Here is a 19,863-nt window from a genome sequence, read left to right on the forward strand (position 1 = left end):
ATCGGACTCGTCCCAATCGAAAGCTCATATTTCTATTATATAATAATGTAGATTAATTTTAATCGTATTAGCGCATGATTTTCAGTGTCTACTCCTTTCCTGGATTTTTATTATTATTGCAATTGGAAGTTTTGCGTTCAGTTTGGACGCTTCCATCCTTATTTTATGTCTCATAAAAGACAGAATGATGATTAAGCGCGTGAGCGTCCAACCGAACATAGTTATAGTGGATCGAATTATTCAGAGGAATTTAAATATAAAAAAAATAGGTATGAATCGTAAATGGCGATTAATATCTCTCTCCTGCTTTTAACTTCAAAAACTTTCCTTTTTATGCCAACCAATAATTGATGTGTTATAAATGCATGAAATTTGTATTATAAGAATATATCTAACAATATATTTCAGATTTCCGATTTTGGAAATTGTCCGTAGCAATTTTATTTTAATTTCTCTGATTTACATATTCTTTAATTTTATATAGATAGAAAAAGCGTTTATCTCTATTCTAGGATTTCTAGGGTAAGATCTCCGTTTTTTATTTTCTGGTTAAGCTTAACCATAAGTTAACCACATAATGAAAAATTAGGCCTAAGGCCTAAGGCTCTACATTAACATAAGTAAAGAAAAACAAAGTACAATGAAAAGAATATAATACAAAAATGAGAAAGTGATGCAGCGAAATTACTGTAAGAAAACAAGACTGTGCGTAAATGTACATGGAGATATATTAATTACAATCCAATACATCCTAATATGACTATCGCGTATATCCTTTTTGATTAGCATGGCTACACGACGATACTAATCAAAGTGTAGTGAAACTCATCATTTACACCAAACACATCAAATACGCATGTATGTTTCGCGCCATTTTCTCTGTAGCCAGATCCTGTTTTTTAGAAACACTAAATACGTTCGGTTACTTCTGAAATAAAAATCTGTTAGATAGAAGTTATGTATAGGGATGAAGACTTTTGACTTTTCTGGGTTGTGTGGAATCATCTAAACGAGGGAGGGAAGAGAGATTTCAAAATAACACAAATATTTTATCTTTTGTTATATGTGCAAAATATATTTATTTTTATACATATATACCCTAATCAAATATTGTTTTTTGTCAAAAATTAATATATATTTTTAAATACTCTGAATTCTGGATGTTCAATACTCACAGAATTCAATACTCACAGGATATAGAATGCTCCACTTTGGGTATAGAAAGCTCCATTCCTTCCATAAGAAAGTCTTTGTCTATATGTTATGTACCTCCAATCTACAGCTAAGATTTATATGTTGTATGCATGCCGATCATATCTATCGAACAATTGATTATATCTATAGAACAGAATATAGTTAATAATGTGATACAAAGTTCTTGTATATTAATGTAGGTATCATAAGAATATCTTTTCAATAATTATACATTTGTCAAACAACATATTAAAAAGTTTATATGTATTCATAAAAAAAATATTTCGATGTTACAATTGAATATTTATATAATTATCACATTAAAGAAAAAATGAAATAAAAAGATGAGGAAATGCAATATATAGTATTTACACCACTTAATTCTCAGCTTTCCTCTTCTTCAAGGAAGGTCGATCAAATATTTGCTTCATCCCCGCCGCTTGATTATTGTGGAATTTGAGATTTTGAGCTGTCTCTGATATCCAAGGTGAATCAAACTGCGTCGTGTCCTGATCCACCAAGTGAGTGTATTTGGTTCTTCCGCTGCGGCCAAAGTTCTTCACCTGCATGACCTTTGGTAAAATCGTCTTGTCAAAATGATCCTCTAAAGTCGCGCCAGAGAAGTCGCGCTTAAATATAGCGTCGTCCTTGTCCAAGTAAAACGCGCCACGATGATAATATTTCTGCAGGAATTTGTACTTTCCTTTGGCCGCTTTATTGGTGATCATCTTAGGATTCAGTCGTGCCTCTTGCCTTCGTTCCTCCTCAGTCATATTACGAATACGCTCGATTTCTAGACGTTCCTTCTCAAGCTGCTCTCTCTCTTCACGATCACGTTTAATCCTTTTAAGCTCGCGCAGCTTCCAAGCTTCGTATTCTACTTCGTCATTCTCGTCATCAGTACAAACATCGTTCAGCTTACTTTCCTGTTCGATGTTACCTTTATTGCTCATCTGCGTCTCTTTTCGCACCGTCTCTTCCACCATTCTCAGAGTTTGCCTCTTTCGTTCCTCGGCTGCTTTCTTTGCCTCAGCTTCCGCTTGTTTCTGTCGCATCGCCTCTTTCTCTTTTTCCATCACCGTGATTCTATCCTTTTTGCGAACGAACACAGGTTTTAATCGCGGTCCAGTCTCCTCCTCGGAATCTGTATATTCTTCATATTCCGAGCTCTCTTCTGAGCTTTCTCCTGATTTATCTTCCTCCTCTCCCTCTATTAATTCCTCCTCCGTTTCCTTCCTGGACAATACTCGTTGCTTCAGGGCCTCTCGTCGTTTTTCTATCTCCGAATCCGATAATTCTTCATCCTCGGATGAATCAGAACTTTCCAACTTGATCCTTTCTCGTGTTCTTTCCAACTCGATCTCGATAAGCTCAGGCTCGTGAATATGTCTGTGTCTCTCCGCGCGTACCTCAGTTGGTACTTCCTTTTGTTGGCGTGTTAATCTTCGCAAACGTGGATCATCCTCGTCCCTACCTCTTATATGTGGATGTAAAGTAACTTCTGCACCAACGTCGTCATCGTAACCCTTCTGCACACGCTTCTCAAGAAAATCCTCATCCTCTGATTCTTCATCTGAACTTACTGCTGCATAATCTGGCCGCTTACCAGAAACATAACGATGTACCTTCACCTTCTTCATAGACAACTCTCCTGTAAACATAAACAGTTTTTTTAGAAATTCTGATATACACAAAAAATCTAAGTAACATAAATGTTACATATAAGAATAAACATAAATTAAATATTCTTAAAATAAGATAAAAATAAAGACATTTCGTAAAATAGGACAAATATCTTCTCAGTATTCATAGACATGTTGTTCTGCATCTTTAAATATTTCACTCTAAATATCTTGTTTGTTAATCATTGTTGTGCACAGATAATTATAATCTAACTGCGAAACATAAATAATTTACAAATCTCTTAATAAATGTATAATTTTGTAATAGGTATTAAAATAAATAAAAATAAAACATATGTGTAAATCATGAAAATATCAGAATTCAAGATTGAACAAAAATGTCAATTATATATTATTTTGTAAATTTTCTTCAATTTTGAAGACCATTGATAATAAATTACATTCTATCAATATTGTCTATTTCTACCAATAAAATAGTTGAACTATAATCACGCTTCAATGACACTTCATTTTTTCTTAATTCTAATAATTAAAAGAAAATGAAGAGTAAGTTGAACTAAACTAAAAGTTAATTTGCATCGATAGAAAGGGACATGCATCATTTTTTTAATTTTAAAACGTTTGTGAGATTCGCTGAAATGGATGTTAAATAAATCTTTCATTTTGACAAACATAAGCTAACCTTTATCATTCTTTACGGGCACAGCACCCGCGGTACTTTGTATCCCCATAGGTGCGGGTGCTAAGGAATTGTTCGTCACAAAATAGTCCATCATCATTTTGATGCCTTATCGCGAAACGTGTGTTACCGAAATACAAAAACTAAATACAATTCGAACGGGCTTTTACTCCACGATCATTGATCATTCTCGAATTGACAACAAGAACACGAACGCTCTGTCTGAAGTTTGAACTTTGCTGAATTCGGAGCAACTCGGAATATCCTGAGGTATGGAATTATTGCAGTGATCTATGTTATCTACCGTCGAAAAAAAGATAATGTTGTTATCCACGATCGATAAAATTAAAGATTTATGTTATCGACTTGGTTATTAATTTTGATTGATTTTCGTCTTTTCGATTAATCGTTTCTTCGTTCAAAAATTGTTAGAATAAACGCTTTGGATTGATACTGAAATATCAAAATATAATAAGAGTATTCTTTTTAATTGAACTTCTTGCATGGTTCATTTTTCCTTCTTTTTCTTCAAGTTGAAAAAAAAGAAAGATAAACTATATAAAAAGCAAAGAACAGCTGATACGATTATATGCGACGCTTTATTCTCGCACTATTCCGCGATTTCTTTCCTCTTTTTTTCGCGTTGCATAAATAATAATTCTTTTCGTTTTTTCCCTCCTTGATATAATTTATATTGTAACATAATAATTTTCAAAATTGTCTGAAAATTGAAAACGAATTAAGATTTTTCAAAGTTAGAACATAACAATTATTTAATTGTTTGAATTTTGTAAACTCCCTGAGAACTCAGCAAAATGAATTAACTCCCTGAGAACTTAATCGGAGCTTGTGCTGTGTAGGTTTGACAATAATGTACTAGAAAGTAGTGTCATAAAGTAGTTTACATCGCATTTCGCACGTTTACATATAAAAGTGGTCTTTACTTTATCGAAGAGATATTTTAGGATGCTTAGTGAACATCTTTATTAGAACTGTTTTGGAGATCCTGTACTATGGAATCATTATAATTATAATATTATATATATATATATATATATATATATATATATATATATATACACACACACACAATAATATTATTATATTTTATATATATAAATTATTATATATATTATTATATTAATATATATAATATTATATATGTACAATGGGAAAATGCGTTACAGTTTCGATATTTTCTTCGCTTAATTTTGTAGAACGTAGCAGCGATGGCGTGACGTTGGCGTTAAATGTTGCCGTTCATCGCCGTGAAGTGAGGCGATTAAGGCGAGACGCGACGAATGGCGCCTGGCAGCATGGGCCGCGTTCTCTTCCCTGATCCTCCCGATGCTCGAGCTGCGTTTTGCCGCGCTAACGAGGAAACAGACAAGCCGTTCAAGGTAAATCGACATCACTCCTGGATCCAATTCGCTACATCCATCTCAATGAGCCTATCGGTCGACCGAGCCTCGAGCGATCACGATTGTGACTCTCGCGATCGCGCTCTTAATTCATAATATTATATATAATTACAAACGCAAAATCGCGTTAAGGCGATTATCGTGAATAATGAGCAAATACATGCTCTTCTTTTGGCGTTAAATTTAAAATATAGCTACAACGGAAAAATTACATTACAATGCTACAAAGAAACGACGAAGAAACTGTGCATGAAAAAAAAAATACAAAATAATTGTGATACGAGGTATCGATAACAAAAGGCCAAATAGTTGTAGGTATAAAGATATACCTGTAATGACCGTCTCGATAATGATCCTAAGAACTAGTTATTTATAATTTAGTAATGGAACCGTTATCACAATCAATAATGACCTGAATTATTCCATATTATTGTCAACCATATCAACGTGGTTAGTGCGTAAAATATTTATTTACATAATAAATATTTACTCGCTTTACGATGTGCAATATCTAATTTGCAAAAAAAAATAAACTTTTTCTTTCTAATTGTAAGTTATATCTTGCTTCTTATTATTTGTTTTCCATAATCAAGGTGAAATGAGATGTAGATTATATATAATATTGTAATAGATTTATTATAATAGATTTATTGTAATAGATTTTTAATACACGATATATATATATATATATATATATATATATATATATTGAAAACTATGTACAAAAAAATTAATTCTACGTATAAATTCAAGTTACAGTCACAAGTACGTGACACGCATGATGGAGAAGGCCGTAGCAAACTCTTCATTGCAAAGCAAGATTGGAGACAATAATCATCAGACAGATAAAAAAGATTTAAATTCGACATTGCATGGTAATGAAGCTCCTGCTATGCAACAGCAGGCACAGTTTACGTGTTCTCTATACATTTCGCGTGCTGGCGGCTTTCAAGAACAAAGTCACAGGGTCCAAGGTGATAATACAATATTTGCTGCATTCTGAAAAAAACTGCGTTCTACTATCTAATTTATAATCACATTTATGGATATATTAGGTGAATGCAAAAATTCGTGCCCAATTTATTATTCAAAATTCAAACAGCTACTATTTTTGTTAAAAATAAAGTAAATAAAATAAAGTAAATAAAATCTAAATCTTACTCTATCTGATAAGAAAATTTAAGAATTTGTTGTTTTAAATCGTGATAATTTTGATGGAGTTATGAGCAATCAAAGTCAAAATATTCTTTTTATTTAATTCGCAACAATTCAGTAATAAAAAATCGTAGGGACATTTTTTTAAAAACGATTTTATTTAGGGAAAACTTTAAGCTTTTACATTAGAAATTCAAAAATTGCAAATTTTTTTAGACATGTGACAGGCCTACAAAATGAAAAAAAAACTTCCCCTTCTTCCTTTTACTTAACTCGTAGTTTTCTATATGTAAAAATTATAAAACACATAAATTAAACTAACATAAATTTAAAAAATATAATAACCATTCGAAAGTAGAGATTTCAAGCTTTAAAACTCTTTTTTTTAAATTTCGTTTAAACTTTGAATAATAAATCGAACGCAAATTGTTGTACTCACCCAATATATATATATATATATATATTAGGTGTTGGAATTAATTCGTAGCGTTTTACAAGTGATGGGAAGTACTTTCATTAATGTATTTTTTAATGCTCATGTGAAATAAATAACATTCTTTCATTAAAAACGCTACGAATTAATTCCAACACCTAATATATATATATATATAAATTTAATTTAAATAGTAATACGAGACTATAATATCTAATTATCAAAATTTAATATTCACTTTACAATGTCAATTGAATAGTATAAAAACATTCAAATAAGCAAACATTAATATTTTCTATTAATCTTACTTTAGTTTTAGATCGATATTTTATTATTCATTCCTTGAATAGATTGCGAACTGCTGCGAACTCATCTCGAAGAAGCTATAGCGACTTCCGAACCGCTGTCGATGTGGCGTGTCTCTGAGACTCCATGTGGTCTTATAGCTGCTTTCATACGAGAAAACGATGCCGAGAAACTCTTGCAACGCGGCGACTTAGCTCGAGTGTTTGGAGGACCAGTGCAAGTATGAAGTTTATTTACACTTGATTTTACCGATGCATTTTACACAACATTACATATAGGCTTTCTGCAATAAACTATTACCTAAGCTTTAAATCTTAAACCGTAAGAAATTGACTAATCAATTATTGACTAGTCGATTATTCTTCTTATATTCAACTGTAACTAATCAATTTCTTATATACAGCTTAAGATTTAAAGCTTAAATAAAAGGCTTATTATAAAATGTATGTTAGAGATATAAAAAATTGAGATATCGTAAAATTTTCTAGTGTATTTTATTGTTTCTTTGTGTTTTTTTTTTATTGAGATATTTCAAATATTTTATCATTTTGGAGCTATATTTGTTGCGTCAATTATGTTATTTAAAACGTCAATTCTTGAACTAAATAATCTACTGAAATACTTTTAAATAAAATCTAGACGTTAATTCTAGACGTTAATCTTTTGATTGATATATTTTACTAATTTATTTTCATCAGGTAGCACGATTTTCGGCAAGAGATTCCCGATATCGTCAAGCCGTGCTTCTGAGAGACGTGCCATGGGCTATACCGCTGCAGGATATAAATTCGGCTCTGGCAAAGCAAGGAATTGTCGCAGGAAATGTTGAACGTTCTCGACAATTCGTTCGAGTAGAAGTATGAAGAATACTTATTTTCTATTTTTAAATTAGCCTGTGATAACATCTTATCATTTCTATTGTGTAGATAAAGAAATAGTAATTTAAAACAATAGAAACGTTCCTTGTCGAGCATCAAGAATAAAATTAAAATGTACATGACAGTTGAGATGCGCATATCATATCATTATTTAAATTCATATAAAAATAGAATGTATAATAGAATATTGTGCAATTCTAAACCAGTTCTCATAATGAAATTCTACAGAACATCTACGATTATACATAACCGGTTTTGTAAGTCAACTTTTGAAAAAACAGTCGACATTATTTGTATAATATACAAATTTATATAATATTAAGTGTAGTAAAAAGAAAGCCATCTATTGGAAAAATAATGGATTTCTTTCTACACCTAATATACGATAAAAAGATAAATATATTTTCTGACGAAACTAAAAACCGAGAATCAAATGTAAGAGAAGAGCGACAGAAGCGTAAACGCCTCTTTTATGATGTCTCAATTTTCTTAATAGAAGCTCTTTGTTTACGCTTCTGTCACTCTTCCCTTACATTTTATATTTCAATTTTTATTTTCGTCAGGATTAAGATAAAGATCGAAACAAAATTATATCGACTATATATAACCGTTAATATAAGTATGATGTAAGAAAATATACAAATATAACATATGTAATAAATAAATATAATATAACTGAGTTTGATAAAAAAATAAAAAATATTGATCTTTTGTCTCTTAGGTTTTTGATGCAAGTCATTACGAAGCTTTGTTACGTCAAGGACTGGACTTTTTCGAAGTGGCTCGTTTTAATGCTATTCCAGAACGCTGGTGGCGAGGCACCGCGTGCTCGTCCGGTATACCCTCACGATATGCAAACGATGGAAACAATATCCCACAAGCATATCAAGAAAATATATCGCAAACGGATAATGTATTGCAATGCTACCGATGTCAGGGTTTCTGGCACGTAGCCGCTAATTGCCGACATTTGCCTCGCTGCGTCCGCTGCGGCGAACCACACAGCGTTGAATTTTGTCCAAGGCCGCGGAATAATCCTATATGTTGCCATTGCTCCGGGCCCCACCACGCCGGTAAATCCTTTTTTATAGAGGATTGTCTCTCCTCTTGTTCATCTCTCACTAATATCCATTATATATTTATGATGAAAAGATAACGAACAAAGCAATATTTTTTGTGTGTATAATTTAATTGTATTAAAAATGTATACCTCTTGCTATGTATTTATTTCTTGGTACTTGTATATGTTTCTAACATTCACAAGCAATCGCTTTGTTCCTTAGCTGTTATTGATAAATATATGTTAATCGAATGATGATAGAAATTAAGTACACAACAGCTGGAAAGTGAAAGATACCAGCGCGGATCGAAAAAGTCGATTTCTCGTCATTAAAAAAATGTGTGAAATGTGAAAGTTGACCACAATTTATTTCGAAAATTGAATTGTGATAAAGAAATTACGTTTTATGCAAATCATCTTGCATCATGATAACAATATGTTATGATAACAAATATTCCTTTCTATTAATTTTCTGTTCATTAATAATATAAATGCAGTATTGAATAATTTAAGATAAAAAACATAAAAAAGAATTTATCGTAACATAAAAACAGGAAACATAAAAAAAGAAGGTTCTTGTCGTAATATGTGGAACTCGATTAGAATTCGCTCCAAGAATTGAATCGGAATCTGTACCTACTTGTATAATAAATTACCTGGTTTTGCAAACTGTCTTGTACTTGAACTGTGATAACAAATCATTTTTATTTCCATCCTATAATCTATCACCAAAGTTCACGTGTATTATTGAAATTACCGATGTGTTACATTCATATACGGCACGACTATAATGTGTTTCCATTTTTTATTACAGGATATAGACAGTGCCCAGTCAGATTGCAGCTGTCTAATGCGACTCCCGTGAGCATTACGTTGAGCACGAGTGGGGTTCAATATCCAGCGAGCGCTACAAATAAATCGAATCCCTCGTGCCATTCTCTGAGACAAGGACACTGTTAAACAACGTCATTTACAGAGTTATGCGGAGTCTACAACAGAAGTTCTAACGGTCGTAAGGTCTTAAGTCTTAGAAAATTGAACAATCACAGTCGAATATGAGAAGAATAATTAAGTGTGATTGATACATTTTTTACGATTTAAGACCGCTACGACTTCTATTGTAGACCCCGCATAAAAGCATAGAGAAGTATTGGTCTTATTAGCATCCTTTTCGAAATGTCAATGAAAGCGCATAACATCTCTACATTGCATAACGATCTATTATGATTCACGAGTGAAATTTAGAGATTTACAGTGCCTTTCTATAAAATGTGGAAATCGTCGGCATCGTCATTGCGTACAATAAAAATGCTCTTCTATAGAGACACGCTATCTCGACCGCAAAAAATTTGCACAGCATATATTTACATAATATATAAACAAGATACATTTTTTATGATTTTCATTTTTAAGACGCTGTCGCTTTTTCAGACACTATTGTGTCTTATTCGTGTCATTTTTTTAGACTTTTATGCAAAATATATTGTTTTTATCAAATGTCTTTTGACGAGTCGTTTGTTTATGATCATGAAGAAATCCGATAAAATGCAGTTTGCTTCTCTTTTTTCCAAGTTTGTAGGATTTTGCAAACTTGCAGTTACAACTACCCGTATTCCGCCGTTTCGTCCCACTTTCTTCGCCCTAGTCCTGCGAATGTAGGTCTCCCCACTAAGTGTCTGTTACTGCTACCACCAGGTAATACTTCGAGATCGTGGGAGGGAGTTGTACGCGAATGTCATACTAGCGCTAACACATTCAGTCGTTCGATCGGCTAGTTCGGTTTGTTCAACTAATAGATAGTGCCTTATAATTATGGACACACCATTCGCGCGCAAAAAATCTGATCAGTCGATCGATTCTGGCGAACGGTATCGGTCAAGTTAAGGATATCAATCCATTTTTTAACGGACAATTTTTGCGTAGAGTTTAAAGTATCTTCGCAAAATTTACTGTTTTTCTTCCATAAAAATACATATATGATGTGCCAAATAATATTTCAAGTAACGCGACGGGGTAAGTTCGGCTTCATTTGAAGCAAACTTTTCGAAGGGACCGATTCATTATGTGAGTGTATTTTTTTTTATTTTAGAATCTTCTTCAAAAGATCGCTATACGTTTCTGCAGATGGCTAGATAATGTTCATATTTGTACGAGGACTTCGAAAAAACTTTGTGCATCGTAAAGGCAATTTTAAAACATATGATATGAAAAATTTAAGAAACTATAAAACCGCGTATTATGCGGCAATTACAAACGTGGATTGCACGAGTTCATTTATACATACGTGGCACATCACATTATTTTCAAATAAAGTGACAAATGGAACGAAGCTATGTGGAGATCCACAATAAATTGACTTCCATCATCAATTGTTGATTGATAATGGCATAAATCACTTGCGGTGTACAATCACTCTCTAGATGCGAATATATTTTTTATTTGTTAGTTTTGATATAGTTTGCAAACAAAATTTTATGTTGTGTCTCCGTTTGTTCGCATTATACTTGACTAATAACATAATAAAACGGAAGGAAGATCGATAGTTCGAAGGAAAATGTATTCGGTGTGCTTAACGGCTTTCTTTATCGTGTCGATATGCAACTTGACCGTTCAGCAGCCAACGTTCTTCAGAAGCACATTCAAGGGGTTGAGCGGTCTCACACCAAGCGCCGTTGCACTCATGAAAGACGAGATACGAGCCGTTTATTATCATGAACAGACAGTGGCGGTAGTCGATCTCGGACCGAGAAATGAACTACATGATTGTAATATAATCGAAGTATAGTAAGTGTGGTCATCATCACAATAATGCACACAAAAAACTATTATATAATTAGACTAGAAATTGAAACCGGTTTTCGCTAATTATGTATATATACAGGGTGTCCCGAAATTCGCGAATGAAAATACCATAGCGAGAAAATTTGTCAAAAATTAAATAAAAAAATTATATATACATTTTTATTTGAAACAATGGTTTTTGAAATACAAAAGTTCAAAATATAGCCAATTATAGATTATGTTTAAACGGTCATCTGTCCATGAATCCGTCACATGTGCAATATTAGTAAGTACGCACTTTGGTGTTTAAACATAATCCGTCTAAAAATAGAGTTCGTAATTGATCATTAAATAAGCCTTATTATTTCAAATTATTGCTCAAAATAAAAATTTATGGATAACATTTTTATTTAATTTTTTGAAACCTTACTGTATTTTGATTCGTGAAATTTAAGGACACCCTGTATATAATCATTTCTTTCATATAATTTCTTTTTATATGTAATGTTTGACACGCATTATTGACTCTTGCAGTGAGCCGTCTGAGGCTACAGAAGTTTTGCGAAACTTATCAATGACTTTATATCCACAAATGGTGTCCTTCCAGGAGATAACGAGACTCATGCAACAATGTGAATTGTTGGACAAATTACAGGTGGAGGCCACGTCCACTTTGCCTACAAACGCATTAAGTAGAGGAACTCGCATAGCCGCGAGTTCCATAACTCTGTTTTCCGGCATTCTGCCAGGTTAATAGTTCATTATAATTTCAAACGCATCCGCAGAATTGTAAAATTTGTTGACAAAGACTAAATATGTACATATTCCAGGTACAAAATGGTGCGGCACGGGCGACATAGCCGAAAATTATCATGACTTGGGCGATTTACCTCATATTGATAGGTTGAAATTTAGAACCTTAATTTACCAATTTTTACAAATATCAGGGAAATAAGACAAATTTTTGTTTTTCAGATGTTGTCGTAATCACGATCTCTGTCCAATAAAAGTACGAGCCCAACAGACCCGATACAATCTCACTAATTATTCAATATTCACTAAGTAAGATCTTATCAGAAATTGGTAAAAAAAACCAATTAATCTATTTTGATAAAAAGTTTTAATTTGTGTGTTTGATAAAAAATTTAAGTTTTAGTTTGTGTCTAAATTAATATATCATATTATTATTAATTACTAAATTTTCTTGTCATGCTAAAATTTAAAATTATCTTTACCTTAAAAATTATCTCTGTTAATTGTCTCAAAGTTCTTTCCATAAAACAATCAGTCTTAAGTGTTTAACATTTTACAGATCACATTGTACTTGCGACCAAACTCTTTATCAATGTTTAAAAGCTGCTAACCATCCAACAGCAAATTTTATGGGACAAATATACTTTAATATCGTTAAAGTGCCGTGTATAGAAGATATCGGAAGAAATCGATATCCATTAAGAAAATTTGTACCTGTAAAAAGGGAATATTAATTATAAGATACTAGCAACATATGTATATAGATAAAATGTATTATATTTCAAAACTCGGTATGTATGTATATATATATATATATATATATATATATATATATATATATGCTCCGTCCAATGATAAATGAAATTAATATTTAGAATTGTATATACAATCAAAGGGATATAAATATATTTTTATATTTGCATCACGTAATTTATTTTTATAAGCATAATGTACCTTTCTTTGAAATAAGATGTCATTTTAATGTGCATTTATACTCATACAGAATTTTCAACTGAGGAAAAAGCCTGATTCAATGCTGATAAAAAAGGTATAAGATCTCTTATATTTTTACTAACATTGGATGATTTATGATTGTACAAATTTCCTATAACAATTAGAATATAATTATATTTCATTCTTATTCCATATCTTTTTTAAAAATATTGAAAAAAGATCCCCTATATATATATATAAGGGATAAGATTACCTATTAACCACATAGTTTCTCTTCTAATGTGCATATAAGGATGCGATAATAATTTATTCAATAAAATATATAAATCTTCGTTTGAGTATTTCGGATTCCTCAAAAGAATATCTATTCTATCTTCATAGGAATTATGCAATATGTTAGCTAGAATACGTATAGATGCTGTAATCTAAAATTGAGTTAAAAATATGATTCTTAATATTAGAAAATTTCATATTTTGTTATATAAAGAAAAAAAAGCAAACCTCGCTGGCTTCAACGATTCCATCTGAATTGGAAAATGTTACGTAAAGATAGTCAACGACTTGTGGCAAGATAGTGTACAAAGATTCAGTACATATTGGTGAAGAAGACAATAAAGCTAACAACCAAATATAATTAGGATTTTTGTACAAGAGATTCCGTTTTATGATAACTTCAATCAGCTCTGACATTTCACTTTCTCTATAAATATCAGAACAATATATTAAATTTTCTCTTAAATTTTACATTTTTATATTGCAATGTGTAAAAGTGAATAATACTTACGATATCTTGTGAAATCCCACATATATGTAATGTAAGAGCGCATATATTACAGAAGGAAGAACTGAGTTGTCACAATTGTGTAACAATAAAATTACATATTTCAGGCAATGCTGAGCATGCAAAATAGAGAAAGCCTTATTGCTTCCTGCAACTAAATTACCAATTGTCCAAATACAAACATCCTAATAAAACACGAATTCATATACTTCAAGTTCACTTTACTTCATTATTTTTTATTATTTTATTTCTTTTACTTAATACTGAAGAAACTTACCAGCAACGCATAATTTAAACTTTCTAATTTGACAACCAGATATGGTATAACTGCTTTTCCCAATGCTGTACATGCTTTCGTATTTCCTAAAGCAATATTACAACAGCAATTAGCTGCATATAATTGAAAAATTGGATCATTGCCAGATAGGTCACGCACAAGGCTCGATAAGCTTTGATCTACTTTTAAAAAAGCATTTATATTCTCCTCCGACTAAAACGAATATAAAATACCACATATATTATTTTATATATTACATATTATACATACATACATATATATATATATAATTTGCTGCTTGCATCATGAATATCAATCTTGAAAAACATTTTATAAAATCTAATTTTATAACATTTTTACAAGACTAATAGAAGGTTCATGAATTTTTTAAATCTATACTTTGGATACTGATAAAGTAAGTCAAAACGTTTGTACTTTTTGTACAGAATATAACAATAAATTGAATTGTAATTCTTAGATACAATCTGTATTGCTCATTATAGCCACTAGATATTGATTATATTTTTATAAGATATTCTATAAAATATTTTATAAGATTAAAATATAATTTTATATGATATTTGATAAAAATTACTTCAGTGAGAATACCTGAATAAGAGCATTGGGCAAATATCTGTAATCCGCAAGAGATATTCTTTTCCTCTTGAGAAGTTTTACTTTCTTGTCGATGTACTCGATAGAAAACAATTCAACTCCAGAATATTCTCCCAAATTAGTGCGACTCTTGTTCCAGGCGGACACACGATTCTCCTTTCTTTTTATTAAGACAGCCTCCCTCAATTCCGTTCGTATGGTTTCGACTCGGTCGCTGTTATTCGAAGAAAGTTCCGTGGCTTCGTCTCTCTCCTCGTTGACAGCCTGCATTTCAAACTGAATTTTATCAATCCTTTATTACAGGTAAACAATCAAATTCTCGTAGCAGCATCCAAATCTTTGAGTAAACCAAAAAGGAGTAAATTAACAATCTCCTCTATGAAGTAAACAATTCATAACCACATTTTTTCCACAGGTTTAATAACACAGGAACTATTTTACCGGTAAAATACAGCACTTTCAGTTTCACGCCGCTGCATTACAGAATTTTACGTTATCAACGAAATGGCGATATGTCAAGGTTCCAAGTAAATGAACGTATAGATGGCGCGAGAGATGTAAAAGTTAGGTTAGACGCTATTATAATTCTCTGATGACTCTGATTGCCTGTATTTGCATCATTTCTAGCAATTTCTAGCAATTTCTAGCAATTTCTAGTTTGTAATCATGATGCAAGTTGATGCAAGTAGTCTACTTGCATCATAGCTTGTAACAATTGTAATACGGAGTTATAAATGGAAAACAAGCGTTTGATCGAGAAGCTTTTGTCAACGTTAATAATAGTATCGCAAAAATCAAGTATCCAGGTTTAAGAAATTAAGAAGTGTATCACAAAATATCTTGTGCGAATAAAATGGAGGAGGTTAATCAGTTGGAACATCTATCTCTGGTGTCAAAAATCTGCACAGAATTGGAGAACCATTTGGGATTGAACGACAAGGACTTGGCTGAATTTATTATACATCTAGCTGAAAATAACAAGACATTTCCAGCATTCAAGAAGGTACTGATCGAGAATGGAGCCGAGTTCTCGGACTCCTTCATAGCGAATCTCCTCAGAATAATACAGCATATGAAACCCGTGAAATCGTCCACCGAGAAGTCGTCTAAGAATAAGCAGGACGAATTGGCGATAAAATTTCCAGCGCTGGCGTTACCGAATGACGATCCACGTTCCGAGACTAATGATGAAGATATCGTCAACGATGTTATGGCCTCCCTAGAAGCGTTCGCGCCGTCTAACAAGAAACAATCTGCGAATACTGAGAAAAGTAACGGTAAGATTGACAACGGCGAGAAAAAGAGCAAGCGGGAAAGGAAGAGTAGAAGCAGGTCAAGGGACAGAAGGCGTCACAGATCCAGATCGTCGAATCGAAAAGAGAGGCGGCGCAGATCCAGAACGCGTTCCCGATCGCGGACACGTTACAGATCACGTGACAGAGCACGCAGGAGACGATCCGGATCCCGAGAACGTAAGAGATCGTCGTCTCGCGATCGTAAAGATACGAGACACTCGAGGAGACGTGACGCCGACCGATCCAGATCCCGTTCCGCCGAAGAAACGCTCTCCGCGGAACCGGAGGTAGGTAAGATTTACGCGGGTAAGGTCGCGAATATCGTGCCTTTCGGCTGTTTCGTTCAGTTGGAGGGTTTGCGACGTCGTTGGGAGGGCCTGGTTCATATCTCTCAATTGAGGCGGGAGGGTCGAGTGGCAAACGCGAGCGACGTGGTCTCCAGAGGACAGAAAGTTCTAGTGAAAGTTCTCAGTGTCGGTGGACAGAAGGTATCTCTCAGTATGAAAGACGTCGATCAGGAAACCGGGAGAGATTTAAATCCCGTAGTGCCAATCGCGAAGGCCGACGAAGACGAAAAGCATTTACGTAATCCAGATAGGCCTACCTCTTTGCTGGAGCTTCAAGGTAACTACGACGAGGACGAGACGTACTCAAGGAAGCGCGTGCAACGTTTATCGTCGCCGGAGAAGTGGGAGATCAAGCAGATGCTGGCTGCATCGTGCATTGACAGGAGCGAGTTGCCAGAATTCGACACGGAGACTGGAATTTTGCCACGAGAGGACGACGAAGAAGAAGACGTGGAGATCGAGCTTGTCGAAGAGGAACCGCCGTTCCTGCATGGTCACGGCAGAGCACTGGGTGATCTCAGTCCCGTGAGGATAGTGAAAAATCCGGATGGCTCGCTGGCGCAGGCGGCGATGATGCAGAGCGCTCTGGCAAAGGAGCGAAGGGAACAGAAGATGCTGCAGCGCGAGCAGGAGATGGATTCTGTGCCCACCGGCCTGAATAAGAATTGGATAGATCCGTTACCTGAAGCGGAGAGTCGTACTCTGGCGGCGAACATGCGTGGCATTGGTCTACAAACGCAAGATCTACCCGAGTGGAAGAAGCACGTGATAGGCGGTAAAAAGTCATCGTTCGGCAAGAAGACTAATCTGACACTGTTAGAGCAACGTCAGAGCTTGCCAATCTATAAGCTGCGCGATGATCTGGTGAAAGCCGTGACGGACAATCAGATTCTAATTGTAATTGGAGAGACCGGCTCGGGTAAGACGACGCAGATCACACAGTATCTAGCGGAGACCGGTTTCACTGCGCGCGGCAAAATAGGCTGTACGCAACCGCGTCGTGTTGCAACGATGAGTGTGGCTAAGAGAGTGGCGGAGGAGTTTGGTTGCTGCCTGGGCCAGGAGGTGGGCTACACCATCCGTTTCGAGGATTGCACCGGGCCAGAAACTAGTATCAAGTACATGACGGATGGTATGTTGTTGCGTGAGTGTCTGATGGATCTTGATCTGAAAACATATTCGGTAATTATGCTGGACGAGGCGCACGAGCGAACGATACATACAGACGTGCTGTTCGGTCTGCTAAAGCAGGCGGTAGGTCGCAGACCCGATCTCAAACTGATCGTTACCAGCGCTACTCTGGATGCGGTCAAGTTCTCACAATACTTCTTCGAGGCACCAATCTTCACCATACCCGGACGTACATTCGAAGTCGAGGTAATGTATACGAAGGAGCCAGAGACTGACTATCTGGACGCTGCACTTATCACTGTCATGCAGATTCATCTACGTGAGCCGCCAGGCGATATTCTGCTCTTTCTTACTGGTCAGGAGGAGATTGATACTGCCTGTGAGATCCTTTACGAGCGCATGAAGTCACTAGGTCCAGATGTACCAGAGCTAATTATTCTCCCGGTTTATTCAGCCTTGCCTTCAGAAATGCAGACTAGAATATTCGAGCCGGCGCCGCCCGGCTCACGCAAGGTCGTCATTGCCACGAATATCGCTGAGACTAGTCTAACGATTGATGGAATATATTATGTCGTTGATCCAGGTTTTGTCAAACAAAAAGTTTACAATTCCAAGACCGGCATGGACAGTCTTATAGTAACGCCGATTAGTCAGGCGGCAGCAAAACAGAGAAGCGGAAGAGCTGGCAGAACCGGACCAGGAAAGTGTTATCGGCTTTACACCGAACGAGCTTATAGAGACGAGATGCTACCAACACCGGTCCCGGAGATACAACGTACGAATCTGGCCACCACTGTGCTGCAACTGAAAACTATGGGTATCAACGATCTTTTGCATTTTGATTTCATGGATGCGCCGCCAGTAGAATCACTAATCATGGCATTGGAGTCGTTGCACAGTTTGAGCGCTCTCGATAACGAGGGTCTACTTACACGGCTGGGTCGACGAATGGCAGAATTCCCGCTGGAACCGAATCTGTCCAAAATGTTAATCATGAGCGTGCATCTTCAATGCTCCGACGAGATTCTAACTATCGTCAGTATGCTGTCCGTTCAAAATGTTTTCTACCGACCGAAGGATAAGCAGGCTTTGGCCGATCAGAAGAAAGCCAAGTTCAATCAACCCGAAGGCGATCACCTGACTCTACTGGCAGTCTATAATTCCTGGAAGAACAATAAGTTGAGTAACGCCTGGTGCTACGAGAATTTTGTGCAGATAAGGACATTGAAGCGTGCCCAGGATGTGCGTAAGCAATTGCTGGGTATAATGGACAGGCATAAATTGGACGTAGTGTCAGCCGGTAAAAATACAGTGCGGATACAGAAAGCAGTGTGCTCGGGATTCTTCAGAAACGCTGCGAAAAAAGATCCACAAGAGGGCTACAGGACGCTAGTCGACAGCCAAGTGGTGTACATTCATCCAAGTAGCGCGTTGTTCAATCGCCAGCCAGAATGGGTAATCTATCACGAATTGGTACAGACTACCAAGGAGTACATGAGAGAGGTGACGACGATCGATCCGAAATGGTTGGTAGAGTTTGCACCCGCATTCTTCAAGTTCAGCGATCCGACCAAACTTAGCAAGTTTAAGAAGAATCAAAGACTGGAACCACTCTACAATAAGTACGAAGAGCCGAACGCGTGGAGAATATCGCGAGTCCGCAGGCGACGTAATTAAAGAACACGCTTATAATCTGTGTAAATATTATTTCAGTACAGTAATTTGACTTGGCGTTTCACTTTTCTGAAAATTGTAGAGATATAGAACAAGCAATCTTAGCGTTCACTATTTTTATCGTTTTTATGCAGCAACAGCTTGTACTTATAGTGACAAGATTTTGTGGAACAGAAAACATTTTTTTGCACGTACAATATATTACATTTTCGATACATGTAAAAAAAACTTTTTGTTATTAGGAAATAAGGAATAAGATAGTTTAAGATACGAAGATATTGAATTGATTTTATTATAATGTCATTCTGAAATTGGAGAAATGTAACGTAATTATGAAATTATGTACAAGAATGCAGTTATAAAAAAGGATTATTTACAGATCTCTGTAGTGTACATACTTGTAAACATTGTAAATATATAATCATATATTCATTCACATCATATTAGATCTTCGATATTTTTCGTTTATCATCAGAAATTACTTTG

At 34.9% G+C, this 19,863-nt stretch overlaps 5 protein-coding genes across 7 annotated transcripts; 3 read left to right on the forward strand and 2 right to left on the reverse strand.

Moving 5' to 3' along the window:
- Nucleotides 1-1,047: 1,047 nt before the first annotated feature.
- Mfap1 (Microfibril-associated protein 1) lies at nt 1,048-3,768 on the reverse strand. Of its 3 annotated transcripts, none has more exons than XM_011069643.2 (3): nt 3,520-3,768; nt 1,567-2,845; nt 1,048-1,317 (listed from the first exon to the last, which is right to left on the reverse strand). In XM_011069643.2, exons 1-2 carry the CDS (start codon nt 3,614-3,616, stop codon nt 1,572-1,574), a joined length of 1,371 nt encoding a protein of 456 aa, XP_011067945.1. In that variant the 5' UTR covers nt 3,617-3,768; the 3' UTR covers nt 1,048-1,317; nt 1,567-1,571. The 3 variants fall into 3 exon arrangements, with proteins under 3 accessions (XP_011067945.1, XP_011067944.1, XP_087258634.1); XM_011069642.2 differs by having other exon boundaries at nt 1,048-1,338; nt 3,520-3,767; XM_087402508.1 differs by having other exon boundaries at nt 1,048-2,845.
- Nucleotides 3,769-4,729: 961 nt separating this feature from the next.
- LOC105154263 (uncharacterized) lies at nt 4,730-9,828 on the forward strand. The gene is made up of 6 exons (XM_011069644.2): nt 4,730-4,916; nt 5,691-5,911; nt 6,876-7,051; nt 7,530-7,688; nt 8,431-8,782; nt 9,584-9,828. Exons 1-6 carry the CDS (start codon nt 4,864-4,866, stop codon nt 9,727-9,729), a joined length of 1,107 nt encoding a protein of 368 aa, XP_011067946.1. The 5' UTR covers nt 4,730-4,863; the 3' UTR covers nt 9,730-9,828.
- Nucleotides 9,829-11,323: 1,495 nt separating this feature from the next.
- LOC105154264 (uncharacterized) lies at nt 11,324-13,052 on the forward strand. The gene is made up of 5 exons (XM_011069645.2): nt 11,324-11,553; nt 12,085-12,299; nt 12,381-12,453; nt 12,526-12,612; nt 12,863-13,052. Exons 1-5 carry the CDS (start codon nt 11,324-11,326, stop codon nt 13,035-13,037), a joined length of 780 nt encoding a protein of 259 aa, XP_011067947.1. The 3' UTR covers nt 13,038-13,052.
- On the reverse strand, nt 12,656-15,370 carry LOC105154265 (uncharacterized). The gene is made up of 7 exons (XM_011069646.2): nt 14,925-15,370; nt 14,316-14,528; nt 14,042-14,223; nt 13,759-13,957; nt 13,511-13,682; nt 13,258-13,408; nt 12,656-13,017 (listed from the first exon to the last, which is right to left on the reverse strand). The coding sequence occupies exons 1-6, from the start codon at nt 15,198-15,200 to the stop codon at nt 13,299-13,301; spliced, it is 1,152 nt and encodes a 383-aa protein (XP_011067948.2). The 5' UTR covers nt 15,201-15,370; the 3' UTR covers nt 12,656-13,017; nt 13,258-13,298.
- A 145-nt stretch (nt 15,371-15,515) lies between these two features.
- On the forward strand, nt 15,516-19,758 carry pea (ATP-dependent RNA helicase pea). Its single transcript, XM_011069641.2, has one exon. The coding sequence runs from the start codon at nt 15,784-15,786 to the stop codon at nt 19,378-19,380; it is 3,597 nt and encodes a 1,198-aa protein (XP_011067943.1). The 5' UTR covers nt 15,516-15,783; the 3' UTR covers nt 19,381-19,758.
- The last annotated feature ends 105 nt before the right edge of the window (nt 19,759-19,863 follow it).

The sequence above is a fragment of the Acromyrmex echinatior genome, chromosome 2 (genome assembly GCF_024713525.1).
Source record: "Acromyrmex echinatior isolate Ae372 chromosome 2, ASM2471352v2, whole genome shotgun sequence".
NCBI lineage: Eukaryota > Metazoa > Arthropoda > Insecta > Hymenoptera > Formicidae > Acromyrmex > Acromyrmex echinatior.